This window comes from Parasteatoda tepidariorum, chromosome 2 (assembly GCF_982258835.1).
Source record: "Parasteatoda tepidariorum strain Cologne lab strain chromosome 2, Ptep-v5.0, whole genome shotgun sequence".
Taxonomy (NCBI): Eukaryota; Metazoa; Arthropoda; class Arachnida; order Araneae; family Theridiidae; genus Parasteatoda; species Parasteatoda tepidariorum.
In genome coordinates this window covers 8,726,232-8,745,070 of record NC_141756.1, presented here as the reverse complement: position 1 = coordinate 8,745,070, position 18,839 = coordinate 8,726,232, and the positions used below count along the sequence as shown (strand labels likewise).

The 18,839-nt window shown below is 31.3% G+C and overlaps 4 protein-coding genes across 5 annotated transcripts in view; all 4 read left to right on the top strand.

The window, feature by feature from the left end:
- The first annotated feature begins 760 nt into the window (after nucleotides 1–760).
- On the top strand, nucleotides 761–2,619 carry LOC107439078 (uncharacterized). The gene is made up of 3 exons (XM_071178135.1): nucleotides 761–1,163; nucleotides 1,253–2,094; nucleotides 2,149–2,619. The coding sequence occupies exons 1-3, from the start codon at nucleotides 761–763 to the stop codon at nucleotides 2,617–2,619; spliced, it is 1,716 nt and encodes a 571-aa protein (XP_071034236.1).
- A 354-nt stretch (nucleotides 2,620–2,973) lies between these two features.
- Nucleotides 2,974–3,318, top strand: LOC107439079 (uncharacterized). Its single transcript, XM_016051555.1, has one exon. The coding sequence runs from the start codon at nucleotides 2,974–2,976 to the stop codon at nucleotides 3,316–3,318; it is 345 nt and encodes a 114-aa protein (XP_015907041.1).
- A 63-nt stretch (nucleotides 3,319–3,381) lies between these two features.
- Nucleotides 3,382–4,605, top strand: LOC139425088 (uncharacterized). Its single transcript, XM_071178134.1, has one exon. It carries the CDS (start codon nucleotides 3,382–3,384, stop codon nucleotides 4,603–4,605), a length of 1,224 nt encoding a protein of 407 aa, XP_071034235.1.
- An 8,443-nt stretch (nucleotides 4,606–13,048) lies between these two features.
- The window catches only part of LOC107436632 (uncharacterized), a 330,656-nt gene continuing 324,865 nt past the window's right edge, over nucleotides 13,049–18,839 (top strand). For both annotated transcript variants that reach the window (XM_043043999.3, XM_043044000.3), the window contains exon 1: nucleotides 13,049–13,283. The gene's annotated coding sequence lies outside the window, so the exon portion shown is untranslated. The remainder of the gene's footprint in view (nucleotides 13,284–18,839) is intronic.

Genomic DNA, 18,839 nt, shown 5'->3' with positions numbered 1-18,839 from the left:
CCTTTTGCAAATAATTTTTAAGTTAGCAATATATTTGCCGATTTAATCTCTAAAGAGGAGTCGTTGGAGAATTTTGACATTCTGAAGATTTTCAATGATTGAACCCATGTTTTTCAAAAATTGAAAGGCCTGATTCCTTGAATAGTCAATTCTGATTACATACAATGATTTTGTAAATTTTAGTTTTGATCTCATAAACCTATTCATTTTCACAATGATTTTATTAAACATTTCTACGCCCACTTTGCTATCATTTTAATTCTCTCAACTTTTTAATTGAAATTAATAACTGATTTTGTCACTAATACTCGGGTGAGAAAGCTCAAATAATCAGTGAATAGATATATTAGTAAATATTTTATTAATGGATGAATAAGAAAATCAATCCACTGATGAATCTGTGAAATATTATGTGCATCGTATTTTTTGTTAAATAATTTACTTCTTACATATCAGTTTGAAGATGGCAACGAGAAGAGTTTTCGTGGTTGCCATGGTGATGGTTTAGAATGTAAATAGTTTTTGAGTAGAGATTTGTTTTTTGTTTTAGAACTGCTATGCTGTAATTTTAATGTTTAGTTTATAAATCTTTCTTTTATATTAAACGCAATAGTAGAGTTTTAATTATTTGATTCGAAGTCCTTTGAGTTTTATTTGAGGTCAGTAAGTATTTTGTATTTTTTGGCATATGGCGTCCGCGACAGGACTTTGAATTTCTGTTGAGATTTTAGAAAACGACTATTACTGAATCTGAGTGAAAATGGAAGTATTGAAGCAAGTGAGAACACAGCATTGTAGATTGTTTACTCAGTCATGCAATGATTTTGCAAAAATTGAGACTGAAATGAACGATGAAGAGAAATTGTCGAAATTAAGAATCATATCAGAAAAAGGTAAGCAATTACTTGTATCTGAAGAAAATGTAAGAACTGAGTTGTTTTCGGAAGTTCGAGATGAAAAAGAAATTGATAACGAAATAGATGATTCCGAATCTTATATTGATAAAATTAGAGTTTTTGATATTAAATTGGAAAATTTACTTTATTCCATTTCTGAAAAACATAATATGTCCGTTACTAGCCATTTAGTTGTTGATTCGACAAATTTGCAGTATCCAAAGATTAAGCTTCCAGTCTTTGATGGAAATTTGAAAAACTGGTTCAGTTTTTGGTGCCAATTTGAGAAAGTTGCAAAGATCAGAATATTGGTGACCATGATAAATTCCCTTATTTATCGCAATCCATGTTAAAAGGATCACCTGCTGATGAACTTTCAAAGAGTTTTCCTCCGAGTGGAGAGAGTTATAAAACAACAATTAATCAACTTAAAACTCGGTATGGAAAAGATGAATTGTTGATTCAAGTGTATGGGAGAGAGTTATTAGCTTTAGTATTACAGAAGCAAAGCAAATCTGAGAAATCTCTGCGGAAACTTTATGATCAACTGGAGTCAAAACTTCAATCACTAGAAGTGTTAGGAGTAACAAGAGAAAAATATGCTGCAATGTTATTTCCTCTAGTCGAGTCGTCTATTCCAGAGGAAACGCTCAAGACGTGGGAAAGATATCGGACTATAAACAAACGGTCGATTATTCATGTTGTTCCAAACGTTGAAGGAGCTGAACCAACTACCAAGACTGATTTGGATACTTTGCTAGAGTTCTTAGAGAGAGAAGTAGAGGCTGAAGAGAGAGTGAACATGGCATCTCAATCCTTCGTGAGAAGTACAGATGATGGTGAGAAACGAAGAATTCCTACGAATGGTAGATTCCAGTTGAAACAAAAATTTGGTAAATCTGCACAAGTACCTTCCACTTCTGAATTGCTTACTTCACCACATGATAAGAGAAAGTGCCTTTTTTGTGAAAACCAGCACAATTCTTGGAATTGTGAATATGCAAAAAATTGGAGTTTAAATGATAGAGAAACTGCTGTTGCAAGATCACGTTGTTGTTTCTTATGCTTACGACTAGGCCGCAGAGTAATAAATTGCAGACAGAAACCATGCTTTAATTGTGGTAAAAAGCACAACATACTTCTTTGTAGAGAAGTTGCGGCCAGTAATGAAGTTCAAAACCCAGAGAGTAAAGCAACCGTTGGCGATAACGTCTAAAATAGCCAATCACTTCATTCTGAAGTTTCATTACAGACTCTAGTCCTGCTCATAAGAAATGGAGATAAAGACAAACTTGTGAGAGCTATTATTGATACAGGCTCTGAGAGAACATATATTACGAGAGACGTAGTCAAATATTTGGGTATAGAGAAATGCGGAGAAATTAAGTTAGTACACAAATTGTTTGGAAGTGTATCATCAGGTGAAAAGTGTCATTCTCAATACAAACTTACTTTAGCGAGTACTGATAACAAATTTAATTGCAAAGTACTTTGTTTAGATCAACCAATGATTTCTGATTATGTCAAACGCATCCCTAATGGTCCATGGCTGAAAGAGTTGAATGAATATGGAATTTGTGTGAATGATACTGAGTACAGTTCTCTAGGAGTATCTAATGACGTCAAATTATTACTTGGAGCTGATGTGGCCGGCAAGCTTTTCACTGGCAATGTAAAATGTTTGATTGAAGGTCCTGTTGCCGTTGAGTCACATCTAGGGTAGACTCTTATGGGGAAGATACCTATAAATGATATTGCTGGGACGACAAATTATTCTCTTTCATTTCTTTTGACTGAAGCATCTGTGAATCAACTGTGGTCATTGGATGTTTTGGGAATCACAGATCCATCTGCGAAGAAAGTGCAGGCATAATTGCAAAGAGCTACACAAGATTACTTTTTGGAGACAATCAGACTAGATGTAGAAAACCGTTTTGTGGTTAGCTTGCCTTGGCTGGAAGATCATCCTCCATTGCCAACCAACTATAACCTGGCGTATAAAAGATTGAATTCGAATGTCAACCGACTTAAATTGCAGTCGATTTATAAAGAGTATGAGCAAGTTTTTAATGAATGGATGGAGGAAGGAATAATAGAAGAAGTACAGGATAATTTCGAGGAAAATGAACACTACCTACCTCATCGTGCAGTTATAAAACCAAATAGCACTACCAAAATTAGACCCGTATTTGATGCTTCAGCTAAGGCCAAAGGTTTTCCAAGTTTAAATGATTGCTTAGAGAAGGGTGAAAATCTTATTGAATTAATACCATGTATTTTGATGTGGTTTTGGACAGAGAGAATTGGTGTCGTTTCAGACATGCGTAAAGTCGTCTTACAAATCGGACTTACTGAAACTGATAGGAACTACCTAAGATTTTTGTGGCTTAATGATGAAGGCTTGAAGATTTACAGGCATTGAAGGATAGTATTTGGAGTCATATGTAGGCCATTTCTGTTGTCCTCAACTATCAAATACCTTCTGATGAATGTTTTGAAAGAAATAAGGGAACAAAAAGCTACTTATCCTGAATATGTTGTACAAAAACTAATGAAAAGTTTTTATGTAGACAATTGCGTCACGAGTGTCAAGGACATAGAAGAATTGAATATGTTTCAAAGAGTTGCTACTGAAATAATGGCAAGTAGAAAATTCGATCTTAGAGGGTGGGAGTACACCGACTTAACCGAGGAAAATTCACAGCCATCTTCAAATGTTCTTGGTATGAGCTGGGATAAGAAATATGATACTCTTCCAGTGAGTACAGGTTGCATTAAAGAGCTTAACATTGAGAAAGTAACGAAGAGAACCATCCTGTCAGCTGTACATAGACTTTTTGACCCCTTGGGTATGATCTGTCTTGTAACGATGATCCCAAAATTGCTTCTTCAGAGCATTTGGAAGTTGAAACTGAATTGGGATGATGATGTTGATGAAAACATCAGAAGAGAATTTTTAAAATGGATTGAAGGTGTACTGCACATTGAGAAAATTAATATTCCAAGGTATTTTGGACTAAGTGGATCCAAGAAGTGTTCCATATATTTACCTCAAGAATTGTGGACTTCGTCTAAATATGTCGTTAATGAGGAGGAAGTAAACTGGGAGAAAAGAAAAGGTGTCACAACCTCAATGATAAATTTTGAAGTGACTAAACTTTTGAGCTCTAATATTTCTGATAATCGAAAAATTGTACATACTATGGCGTGGGTGACGAGATTCCGTTTTAATTGCAAAAATGAAGAAAGAAGAAAAGGAGATCTTTCTGTAAATGAATTAGAGGAAGCTGAGAAAACCACTGTATACTTGATACAACAGGAGTCATTTACAAGAGTTTCAGATAAAAGCCTTAAAACTCTAGATATAATTATTGATAAGAAAGGAATCTATAGATTAAGAACAACTGTATATAAGAGAGATGATTTTGAAGAGTTTAGAACACCTGCTGTTTTACCTGGAGAGCACCCTATAGTACTGTCTGAACATAGAAAAAGGGGGCATGCTGGTGTTTCCTGCACATTAAATTCTCTTAGAGAAAGATTTTGGCTGCTGTGTGGTAGAAGAACTGTAAAAGCTGTATCGAGATCTTGTGTAGTCTGCAAACGTTTTTCTGCCAAATCTGAAGATCCATCAAATGCATCTCCACCAGGTGAGAGAGTTCAAGATACTGTTTTCCCTGTAACGGGTGTGGACTTTGCTGGGCTTTAACCTATGATTTTGAAAGACAATTCAAAGGGCTGGATATGCATTTTTACCTGTGCCGTTTATTTTACAGGGAGTGGACAAGCTGTTAAAAAGGCTTCACAAACTATATTTATAAGAACTGCGTAGTGAATTAGAACTTTAAATTTTATTTCAAACTCTTGCAAAGTGTCATTTTAACATAAGATATCGTTAAGCTATGTAAGTTAACTTTGTTAATGTTGTTAACTTAGGTGGGAGGATGTGAAATATTATGTGCTCATACGCATCGTATTTTTTGTTAAATAATTTACTTATTACATATCAGTTTGAAGATGGCAACGAGAAGAGTTTTTGTGGTTGCCATGGTGATGGTTTAAAATGTAAATAGTTTTTGAGTAGAGATTTGTTTTTGTTTTAGAACTGCGATGCTGTAATTTTAATGTTTAGTTAATAAATCTTCCTTTTATACAAGGTCCGGCTATTAATTTCCAGGACTCATAGAATAACTCAGAAGAAAATAAAATTAAACGCATAGCCATTTAATATTATTCGAAGTAATCCCCATCAGCCGTAATGCACGTCTGTGCTCGGCTGTACAAATTTCGGAAAGAAGTTTTAAAGTCCTCTTTCGGAATGCTCTTTAATAGTGGCGTTACAGTCTTCTTGATGGCTTCGACATCTTGAAATCTTGTCCCCTTCAGCGAATTTTTCAGCTTAGGAAACAGTCTGCGGGTGCTAGGTCTGGAGAGTATGGTGGATGCTGCATCTTAACGACACCATGCTGGGTTAAGAATAGCCTCACAGGCAGCGCAATGTGTGGTCAGCGAACTTTTTCAATTGCTTCGGGCGTGCGTAACGACTGCGGCCAACCTGTGTGTAGATCATCTTCCACGCTTTCGCGCAGTCCCGAAAGCTTTTAAATCATTCAAAAGTTCTTGAGCGACACAATGCTTCCTCGCCGTAAACTTGTTTTAACAATTTGTAGGTTTCCGCAGCTCTCTTGCCCAATTTGAAGCAACATTTAATGTTTATTCTTGCTCCATTGTCACTTCGACAACAGGAATTTAAGAGCTACGTTTTAATGCGCCTTTCTTCGAGAACCACTTATTTCAGCATGGTGCCGATTGCACTGCACATGCGCAAGAAAGCACTCTTCAATATGCAATCATTAGCGCCATCTTCCGGCTTTTCGTTCTCCTACAGTTACGTCAGTCCTGGAAATTAATAGCCGGACCTTGTATTAAACGCAATAGTAGAGTTTTAATTATTTGATTCGAAGTCCTCTGAGTTTTATTTGAGGTCAGTAAGTATTTTGTATTTTTTGACAGAATCAGCGAATTAGCTCATGAATGAATATACGAACAAACTAATCAACTCATAAAACTAAATTCTATAGTTGAATACCTGATTACATGAATAGCCAATCTTAATGATATACAATGGGTAGACTATATTTGTGGGTGCCCCTTGATTCTCGCCAAGTTGTGATCGCGGTTGATCACCTAGCTGGGCGATGTTGAAATCCAATCGTGATTCTGATCGGTTTAGATTTTAGTGTTATTTTTAAATGTTCAACGGTTGTAATTTCAGAGGTCCGTTAGTTCTACGTTGGATACCGGTTGATAAGGTTACTTTTGAATCTGGTCTATAAGATCGAAGGTATGTGGGCAGTCATGAAAAGGGATTTAAGAAAAAAATGTCACCGCTAGTCCGGTATTACAGACGCCATTTTCGATTCCTATTTCGTCGAATTTATATGGCGGTGGAGGTAGACACTTGTTGTTGTTGTTAATTTACGTCGCACTAGAGCTGCACAATGGGCTATTGGCGACGGTCTGGGAAACATCCCGGAGGATGATCCGAGGACATGCCATCACAATTTTGATCCTCGCGGAGGTGATGGTACCCCCGCTTCGGTAGCCCGACGACCTGCGCGCGAAGTCGAGCACTTTACGGTAGCACAGTTTAACGAGGACCAATACCGCACACCCTCGGTCCCTGCGCAGACTGATCCAAGTGGTCACCCACCCGCACACTGACCGCAGCCAGTGATGCTTGACTTCGGTGATCTGCTGGGAACCGTGTCTTAACGATCAGTCCACTGCGGGACGGAGGTAGACAGATTCTATTCATGATAAATTTAGACAGTATCTAACTGTTATTAGATATTTCTGTGCACCTAAATCTGAGAATATTCAAGCTTAATGAAGAAGTGAGTTTTTTTTTTCCTTTTCTTTTTGCTCCTACTCCATTAATTTTAGCTTAGATTCAAAATCCTTTTTATTGGGTTTATTAATTTTGCTTAGATTGGGCTCATTGCAAGCTTTATCCGATGTTTTGTTGAAATTTTCCAATGTTTTATTAAATTTATCATTATGTTTTGGCTACCATTCCTGTTACCACAGTGTTCCGCGCAAACAGGAATAGCGCCAAACATAAGTCGCCAATTTCGCCAAGGGGCACCCTCAAGTATATTTTTCCCTATACAATGATTCTGTGATTGATAAAAAAGGAATAAATAAAAAGAGAAGAAATATAAGAAATAAAAAGGGGATAATCCAGGCGGCGGCCTGCTAAAAACTTCAAAAAAAAGAAAAAATTAAAAAAAAAACATGACTAAAGGGGAGCAACTCGAAGAATATAACAAGTAGGCTCCCCGGGCAAACATTGACAGTTTTTTTTTATAATTTATTTTATTTTTCCGATTGGTGCCTTGACGATTGTTGTTGGCGTGCGAAATCATGATACGGAAATATCCTCACTAAAAAAGCAAAAGAATGACGTTGACCAAATTTCATTGATTTATTATCAATAGTAACCGGTTAATTTGATAAATTCGCTTAAATTATTCACATGAACCGGCTTATTTGGTTAATATTAATATTGACCAGTTAGTATAAATAGTTACCGTCTATTCATATTGACCGTAGCATATAGACTATATATTTAACTATTACAGCACTGTTCTTTACTCGCACAGTAGACTACAGTAATTATGTATCACGTTATACGTATGATTTAATTTAAATAAGCCCTAATAACGCTGTAATCTAGATCATAGGTTCCTAACGTGGGTGCTATTTCCCCCCAGTGGGTGGTGAAGACTTTAAGGGGGGGGGCGATAGCGAGATTTCGGGTATTTGAGAAATGTTAGATAATTCAAGAGGGTCGTTAATATACAGCTGATGATAATAGTATTGATTACATATTAAGATTCATACCTTTTTTTAAAGTTTAATATTGAAGAATTATTCTTATTTATAACTCAGCATAAAGTATTTGATATTAAGGTATCTGACTAGTTTCGCCATTTTTTTAAAAAAAATATTAATCAAAAATTTAAAAAAAACTAGTTTATATGTTTTAATTTCTGTAAAAACTTATGAAACTAACAAAAAACTATTGTTATTATTATTATTACTTTAAATGACGATTTTTTGGTAAAAATGACGAATTTTTTGTACTTACGCTAAACACTGTAGAAAAATTGTATCGCTCAAAGTAAAGTCCTTTGAGGATTTTATTTAGTAGGCTATCAACTATGTTTTGAACTATTATCTTAAATACAAGTGCATTCACTACTGAGTTAGGGCTCAATGTAGTTAAAAAAGCAAATTTTTAAAACTTTCCGCACGTGTCTTTGCGAAAAAAAGGCGTAAAAAATGAAATTCTGTTCTTTTCTTATAGTCTGTAATTCAAATGAGTGCTATACTCACAAACACTCATGAAAAATTGTAAACTGTTATTTTTAAAATTATATTTTCAATCGTGTTTATGGTATTGTAAAATAAAAAAAGAAACTTGATTTTGAGATAAACGCTTTTAAAGACTTAAAAATCACTAGTTTATCCACTGTTATCACCTTGCTAAAACACTGCTATAACTTGGTCAATTATTAGACAACGAACAAAAGTAAAGTAATTTTAGGAAGTTATGTTCTAAATTTATAATAAACTCAGTTTCGAAAATTTTCTCTAAAATCGTTTTTTTTTCACTAGTCTTAGCAGCACCTTAGCACTTAATAAAATAAAATTGTTAGTTTTAAATTGTTAATAAAATTGTTAGTTTTTAAAGAATAACACTTTTTAACCATGACTAGAAAAGACTGTAATATACCCAGTTTATGGTCTTAACGGTGAACAGATCCATGATATTCGTGTGACTTAAAAAACTTTCGTGCCTCTGCTGCTGCCTTAAATGTCGCCTAAAAGATTGACATTTTTTTTTTGTCTAAATCAATTTTGCTCTTAAAAATGTCAAGCAATAAAATAAATAAATTCAATAATATATTATGAAGTAAATAATAATAAAATAAATAATATTGAATTAAATTTATAATTTAAGAGCTTATATATAAGTTTATGCTCACATTTCTCTCACTTTTAACTCATTTTATAAAAGAAATTTTAATGAACTCATTTTCAAAATGAATTATTTTTTCTGATTTCCTATTAATGACTTATGAAATTAATCACTCTCATTTGATTTTGAAATATGCTCTCTTCAATATTAATTGTACTAAAAGAGTACAGGTGAGTGATTGTATTATGTGATTGTACCAGAATTTCCGGTATACCGTTACTATATAAACATAAAAGTTACCAAATGAATGGTTTAAATATAGTATATTTTGTTTTTAAAATTTGGTTTGGCTATAGATCTTTTTACCAGTCATTACAATACATGTTTTTGTCATTACAATACAGTACATAAATATTACCAGAATTTCTTTCTCCATGTGGTAAGATTAGAATTATTGTTAATTCATTTTCTACTTGAAATGCACTTCGTAGAAATCAATATTTTTTTCATTAAATGGATGGTGTAGGTATTGGAGAAAATGCAAAAAAAAATTTCCATGCATACTTTAAAGTGTTAAGAATTTATTTACAGTGATTAATAAACTTGCTGTTCATAATAGAACTTTTCAAACCTTGATAAAGAATTTTATATTCTCATTTTATGTCTATTTTTTTTGAACAACAAATGCGCTTGGCTAAATCCAGCTTTGTAAAAGTGAGTGTAGCAAAAAATTTGGAGAAGATACAGACGTCTCGTCTGTATCTTTCTCTCGCTTATCTAAACTCTATGAGCTCATCCTTGAGACTTTTTTCCTTTTTGAATAACAGCATATCGCTATTTATAACATCTAGCTATAATTAATAAGAGACTAGAGTTCATAGATAGCTCGTGTAACCTCCCCCCCCCCCCTATCTCATTCCACTGCAAAACCAAGATGCCATCACACACGCACTGCACTGAGAAAAAAAAGTATGGCTAAAACTACCTGGTAGAATATGGTAAATTTTAATAATGATGAAAAACTACAATGGGTTTTTTAAAGTCATTATTAAGGTTGTAGTTGCAATTCTTTGTGATATTTGAAATGATTTTTAACAAAGCATTATGTGTTGAGAGTTGTACAATATCCTGCAATTGAAAAACATAAATTATCAAATGATGTAATTGTTTTATTTTTGTAAATCACATTGTTAGAAATTTTATTAAATGTAAAGGGTGACCAAATTAGTTTCGAGTTTCAATTAAATTTATGTAACCATCAAGTACTAATTATGACATTATTTTCTAATTTTTTAAGGAATATCACAAAGAATATTTAGTTTCAATTTTTAAACAATTAATACATTTTTAAATGAAATTTTTTTATATGCTACTACTGAAGTTTAAAATTAAAAAAGCTTTTCTTTCTTGAAACATTTACTGTTTAAACTCTTATGGCTCAAAAAAGTTGATTTGAAAGAGATTTTGTTATGAAAGACTTTAGACAAAAAATTAATATGCCATTTTATTTTATGAACTCTTTGAAAAGCGACTTCTGACTTCAATTATTTTTTTAAAAGAAGTGAATTTTCTTCCAAGGAAAAATCTTAGAGTTTCAGGCATCTCACATTTATCTAAACTTTATGAGCTCCCTCTTTTTCCCTTTTGAATAACAAGATATAGCTATTAAGGAATTAATAAGAGGATAGAGTTGATTGACATCCCTCCTCATCTCATTCGACTGTCTGCAAACCAAGGTGCCATTAGAAACACACTACACTGAGAAAAAAAAAAGTATGGCCAAAACTACAGGATAAAGTAAAAGTTACTATGTTTCTGGCTTTATGGGAACGCTTAAAGCTAATTTTTACGAAAACGTTTAGGTAACGATTTTGACAAAATTAACTATAAAATATAGTTTTATAATAAGTGATAAAATTTAAAAAGTTGTAAAATTTTTTTAAATTTTTTATGATACCGTAGAGCATAGCGTGAAAGCCATTTATTCGGTTTGATTTACTTATCAGTTTTGTATTTTTACCTAATGTGTGCTAATAAGAACTATAATTTTGTAACCCTCTCGGAGTCCTAGCAGACTACCTCAACGTGGAGAGAGGGTGGTCCTGGGGGGGAGTGGGTGAAGTACTTTGGTAGTGTATACTGAAAGGCACTCCATTGTGCTCAGCTAATGCCTGCAGGTGAAGGTGCCAAGACAGACCACTGGTGCGTCACTCAAAAGAATCTACACTCCAATGAAACGTATGACTAATACCACCAAAATATTATATCACTTTATACAATCAAAAAAATCTACGGTTGAAAAAGACTTGTCACTGCCCCCCCTCCCCAACAACTAGTAAATGCCGACTGAACCAGGATTCTCTCTTTCCTTTTCGAGAGACCCAAACTTGCCTATCGCTAGAGGTCACCTGAAATGTCTAAACTTTTCTGGTGGAGTGACAACCTTCCCACATGTCCTAAATGTCCATCAGGCTACTCCCAAACATATCTTGGACTCAGTACAAGATAAATTTACGCGTCTTCTCTCTTTGTCACCGACATGCTTAAGGTCAACGGTTTATTTGACTTATAATTCGAGGTAGTAAAATAAATAACTGATATAATTAATTCGACCTGATGCGTCAGACCAGGTGAGAGATAAGAAGAAGATAATTTTGTATACTATCATGTCTAGTAATGTACCATTAGAATGGAAAATTACCAAATGAATAGTTTAAATACCGTATATTTAAGCTGTTGCTGAACTAAAAATAATAAATAGTTAATAAGCATCGAAATATTCACTATCAAAATACATATTTATTCTTTAACTTAAGATATAAATCCTTCACGAAAAACTAAAAATTACACAAAGCAGCTTTTTCAATTAGATGGTTATTTTATTTAAAATACTAATTCAATGGATTCATTGAAAAACTTGCAACTTTATGTAGAATATAGGAAAAAAAGTAATACCATTTAAATTTTTATTTATTCATAGACTGAAAAAAAAGGTCAAAATTACTAGAATATGGTGAAATGTGCAGTATTTCTGGGTAAATTTACTTTCAGTGTTTCAGGTGTACCGATACGACATGAACTTAAAAATTACCATATGAATGGTTTAAATACCGTATATTTCAGCTGCTGTATCAAAACCAGAATTTCCACGACCAGAAATCGTTACGATATGAATGGAAACGCCTTCCTTTTGAATCGCTTAAGTACCGTACCGTTCTATAACCAAAATTAAGTTATTGTTTGTTTTATTGTTTTTTTTTATTTTTTTATTTATTTATTTATTTTTTTTTTTAAATTAGAAATGCCTTTACGATACGATGCGTAATTTCATCGGAATTTTATTTCTTCGTATAGAAACTCATAATAAAACAACTTCGTATTTTGAGAAAAAAAAATTTTTTTTTCTCAATAATAAAATACTTTTAATAGTCTTCTGTGAACTTTTGATATCTGTATTCTGTCATTTTCTTTAAACGATCTTAATGAAGGTTAAGAAAAAATCTTCCAAGTTATGAGGTGCAAGGAATAATGAAAAGTCGAAGATATATCCGAGTTATAATTGTTTTATTTTTATTCCAATACTCTAATCAAATTTAAATATTTTATCGCAAAAATATTTGTCTGATAATTAATACCTTGATGAGGCTTAACTCGAGTAAATACAAACAAAATGTTTCTCGAAATAAATCTAAGCGAATGAAATAAACAAACTTCCATCGCTGCTTTGATTCAAATCGTTTCGCAATTCGTTCGTTCGAGCTTGCAATAATGCGAAGAAAAGCAATAATCAAAACGATTTTTGTTCTTTTATTTTCGAAATTTTATTCTCCATCATCTGGCTTAGTGAAGCATTGCTATCGATGCAACTTAATAAAAGTATCATAATCGTTCCCCCCTTTTTATGGAGAAAACGTAATCACATAACCCATGGATGTCGTCGTAAAATTAGATTAATAGTTATAGGCGTGAAATAGGAAAAAAATAAAAAGATAAGAAAAAAAAATTAAAGTTGCGAGCATTAGTACAAACATCATTCGCATCTCTAACCTTTTCTTTACTTCAGCATCCCCCCCTCTTTGAAATCCCCTCCCCCATATGCGCACGCAACAAACAGTTCCAGGAGAAATCAGGATCGGGAAAGGGAAGAGCAGATCCTGAGACATCCAGAGCCTTTCCCGTTTCAGTAGGATGCGGACTTCTAATGATAAGATCCCGTTAAACGGAATAGCTGAAGCTTGAGAAAACTGTATTGGAGAAAAAAAGTGTTCTGATATATTTTTCTTTTTTTTTTTTAATCTTGAAAAAAGTAATCAGTTTCATGACTTCACCATTCAAGTTATCCGAGAAAATATTTTCTCGGATTTTAATGGATTTTTAAAAAATTGTTAAGGATTTCAAAGGTGAGTAGAATTTATGATAAATTTTGTGCGATAAAATAACCATGTGCGGTAAAATGCCACCATTCGATGAAGGGGTAAACTTTATTCATTGAAATTTTAAAATTTTTTCTTTATTAAATAAGCGTTTAAATAAAGTAAAAAATATGTATCTGCTTTATTTATTTTTAAACTTTTTCGAGTTTGCAATATTACGTACAAAATGAGTTATAAAAAATTAAGAAAAAAAGTTGTTTAAGTATCTAGGTTGAACGAATCAGACAAAAGAATAAAAAAAAAATATTTTGAAATAGTTTTGTAGTTTTTTTTATTTTAAAGGATATTTAAGGTTATATTTATTTCAATAAAATTTTTTTGTATTTGTTGAAAAATAATTTAAAACAATTAATTATTAAGTAATACTATTCAATGCATTAAACGAAACCAAAAACGCTTGCATTTGCACTGTAAAAAAAAGAGCGCAAATTGACAGTGTTGTAGCAGGAAAATCACTTTAAATTAGAGTGCAAAATTTTAACAGGATACTAAGCATAATATTGATTTGAAAAATATCTATTGATTACTAAATTTGCTATTAATAAAAAATCCTGTTTAAAGTAATACGGAAAAAAAATTATGCAATAATTATTTCCTTAAAAGTATTTGTTTTACTTAGCATAGCCGAATAGTTAGGTGAACTATAATTGAATTGTTGTTATAATTGGAACTCGAAAAGCTAGTGTTTTGGGAAAAGGTGAGCTGGAAATTTTTTCCTCTTAAAAGTAATCAGTTTTCCGTCGAAACATTTTCCTGGATTTTTTAAAGTTTATAAAAGATCTCTCTGAAAATTGAAGATAATAATGCATTTTTGTGCGTTAAAATAACATAGAGTAGAGAAAAACAATTACAATTGGATGACGTTGTAAAATATTGGTTCTTTTTATTAAGATAGGTATACGGAATAAAGAAACTTTTTCGTTGTTTGATAGGTAGTTTTGTTTTGCAAAATAAGATAGATATTTTAGAATTTTTTTTAATCATTTTCTGAATTTTAAATGTTAGATTTTGAAAGGAGTAAAAACTCTTAAAGTGAAGTATAACAAGTTTTAAAATTATGATAAAGGCAAGTTACTAATGTTGTTTCCTTTACGATAGCACAATCCTTTGAAAAAATACCAGACTAAGATGCTGATCAGTCAAAATATCTCAATCAAACTAATACGTCTAGAATGAGTAATTGGAATGCTTATTGTTTAAACCAGTTAACAAAATGACCTTTCTCCTAATTTTAATGCAATTTTTCATTGTTTACAATTATTTTCATTGTTTACAATTTTTCGAAATTTTCCTTTCAATGCGGTATAGTGTGATAAAATTAATTTTTAGAAGATATCACTCATTTAAATGAACCTTAATATCGTCAGTTTGATACACTTGTTTGAAATAATTTTCATAAAAGTCTGTAATTATATGTGCTTGTAAAACGTTTTCACTTTAGCACAACTTTTAGAATTCAATTTTAATGTTTAACATTGTTATGAATTTTTTTGCCTGAGTTCTTAACATTTTAATTTCATTGATATTCATTTTCCAGTAAATTACTATTAATGCTGTGCCTTAACTAAATAATTTTGATAGTTAGGTTTAGTATTATTATATAAATTATGAATAAAATGAATTTTCCTTCGCTAAATTTAAAAATTTCTTTAAGAATATGTGATTAAAAAAATGATTTGAAGTATTGGTAATGTTTCTATTTGATGTGATCTTTACACATAAATATCTTTATTAACAACTAAAAAACTATATTTTATTACAAGATAATTAATAATTATTATTGTGTATTACTCTATGCATGCAATGAAAGTAAAACATACTTGTTCTGGAAAAATCCGGAACGCAAATTTTAGTGTTAGTAAAGTATTCCCGCAATTGTCCGTTGTGGACCAGAGGGGAGGCATGAAATGTAAGGCTCTCTAATTTCGAGATTAACGACCTAATTGAAAGCTATAAGGTTAGCATTGAGCATAGGCCGCCTTTACTTCTCAGGCCAGAGAGTATTCATCGACCTGAAGCAGGCTGCGCTTCAAACCCTACTAAGGATCGAACCCCTTAACAACTGAGTCCTGGAGGTCCACAGTATTAGTAAAGCAAAGCAAATTTTAAATTAGGAAATGAAAATTTTCGTATGAATTAGGACAAATGTTTGTTAGAAAAATAACTTTTTCAAAACTAAAAAAACTTGCTCAAAAACTTATAAACAAATTATTACTTCAAAAAAAAAATATTCCTGTATTTTTAAATTTTTTTATTTGTGAGTTACCACTGTTTAAATACGAAAATGTGAATCATTAATATTTAAATTTAGCAACTTAAACCAATTACTAAGAATGATACGTTTTGAAATTGTTTTCTTGTTTTCTATTTTAAAAGAAGATGCGATGAAAAAATTCATTGATTTTCAATTAAACGAAATTTTCTTTATGAACAAAAAATTATGAATCAAGAGTATTATGAAATATTTTTCATTGTATTCTGCAAGAACAACCAGCAGTTACAAAATGTTTCGTGAAATTTACATCTGATAATGTTTAACAAGATTTAGTACAGAATAATGATTCGAAAAGTTTCATTTTATAATGGAACTCAAAATTGCTTAATAATATTGCTAAAAAGCAATAAAAACACTGAAAAAATGAGCCTTTTTTAATTATTTCCGTAAAATTAATTAGTTTCTTTAAGTAGAACAGGACTGCTTCGTAATATATTTAAAGATTCTGTGTATTTACATGAATATTAATATACTATATACCACATGGAGAAAAAACAGTCTTTGTAAAATTACCGTACTGTATGGCAGTAATAATTCTGGTTAATTAAACCAAAATATACTGTATTTGAAACATTCATTTGGTAATTTTTCGCTAATATGGAAACGGTTTACCGTAAATACTAGATATCAAAATTACAGTACTTATTACCACACATTTAGTGAAAAATATAAAACTGAAAAGTGAGTTTGACCTAATAAGTAGTTTTTATGCCTTGCTTTAAGGTATCATAAAAAAAATTACTAAATTTCACCACATATACCAAATTTTATCACACGTTATAAAATCATAATTCATAGTTAATTTTACCAAAATTATTACGTAAGTGCTTAGGTAGAAATTAACGATCTTTACGATGTTCCCGAGGAGCCAGAGACTCGAAACATTTTACACATTCTGGTATTTTAACCATACTTTTTCCTGAGTGTTTGCACATTATTACGTAATATATATTATTAAAGAATGATATTATATAGTTGGCATACGAAAATTTTAAGCACAACACTCATAGCACAATCCATATAGCACAACATCCTATAGCACAATCTTCGTGGATCCAGAAACAATTTAAATTTTACCATATTCTGGCAGTTTGGACTTTAAATTTTTTATCAGCTTACAGTTAGTTTTAAATTCATAATAATTTTTTTTCATTTTCTATGATTTATTCTGAAGCTTTATTTAAAGATAAAAATGCGATAGTATAATTTGCGTAAAAATGATGAATATATTTCATCATTTATTTGCATAAAAATGATGACTAAGGAAAACGGTTTTTGTTAAGAACATTAAGCTAATGAGGTTGGTAAGAAAATGGTTGTTGTTGAACATTTTCTTAAGGCAAGGGGTGTGATTATTCTAGTTTTTAAATAGCGCCATTCACACTCGTACGTCTCTGCCACACCCATACGTCACACCCGTTTATAAGGTGAACCCATTCATATTTATTCACAGATCGTATTTTATACTCGATCCAGAGAACGATCAACTCCCAATTCAGTACCCCGAGAGGTATAATTTTTTTTTTTTGGGGGGGGGGACATGCAGAACTTTGTGACCTTACTGATCTAACGTGCATCGGTCTCAATTTACTACATGGGAAATCTTCGGCCGGCTGTATTTGAACTCCTATTCTTACGCACGTGAATCCAGCACCGTGCCAACCAAGATATCCAGACCCCTAAGAAAATGATAAGCATAGAAAATGATTTCAAAGGAACCATCAAATTAACATTAATTTAAAAAGAGTAATTATTTCACGCAAAATATTCCTGTCAAGTTTTGATAATATTTATTGTAGTATCATAATTGTTATCAATGTGTATAATTTGTTAATATTTGACTCATAAAAACAATAAAATATTGAGGATATCGCAAGCAATGAAAGTGATTTTTGAAACAATCGCAATAAGCTGAAAATACTTTGGACATGGCAATAAATTTAGAACATTATCAGAGAAATGAAATTAAATATAATTGTTACTAACAAATGCTTCCAATTGAAGATATTTGAATGAAAAAGCTAACAATGAATCTAATATTTGAGGGTTATATGGAAATAAGAATACCTCAGACCCCACATTAATTAAGGAAATGTGCTTGAACATGATATAAATAATGAAATTGATTTATAAAAAAACTATTCAAAAGATATTTGCAGGCAAATATCAAGAAGCATTATAATTGAAATCTAATAATCGCATTAAAGTGAAAATACTTCATAGACAGCACATGAAATTAAGGATGCTTTTAAAATTATTTAGCATTTTTGTATTCGTTCTTTTCTAAGATAACTTTTAACATAAAAAGCAAAATTCGATTTAAAAAATGAAATTAATATAAAAAAATAGCTAGTAAAATATCTAACATGGTTAATTAAGTTTATTCGTATTCATTCAATAGCTAATTCACTCAATAGCTAATTCAATCATTTACCGGTTAATCTATTCTCAGAGTATTTCGTTAATTAATATACCAATTCCCTAATTCTTTGTGTTAACTTTTCAGAATATTGGTGACAAATTTTGTTTTCAGTTTTCATCAAGACAACGGAAGGAATTAAAATGGTAATTGGTAGGCACAGAAACGTTTAATAAAATATTTAAGAAAGTAAATAATGATCGTGAAAACGGAATTAAATGAAAAAATATAAAATTACTACCTTATTTGCCATTGCCTTAAATTTATTATAAAAAAAACATAATTGTTAGAACTTTTCTAATCGTAATTTTTTTCCACATACTATTGATTTTTTTTAAATAAAATGTTAAAAAGCTTCCCGACCTCAGAAATAAAAGCGTTTCCGGGTTCAAGGTTCAATAATTTGTGTAAAATTTCGAAATCAGTTCATTTATACATACATGCTAAATGTTACGTTTGAATGAGTTTTTAAATTATATTAAATATCATAACACATTATAGCATATTGGTGTTATGAATATAATAACAAGATGTACAATGCGCAAGGAAAGAAAAATACAAACTTCAAACTTTTAAATTGCTTTGGGAGATTTTACTTTCAGAATTTTATAGAAAAAAATATTTATAATTTTTAACAAATGAAGATTTATAAGTGATTATTGATAAATTATGAAACGAACATTTACAAGTTTAACAGTTTAAATATACACGTTTTTTTAATATTTTAATATTTTATAATTCACGTATTTTGATTTGTTTATTTCAAATGTTTAATTCCTTTTCACTTCAAGTTCTTGTATTACGTTTATACATTATTTATATTTCAGTG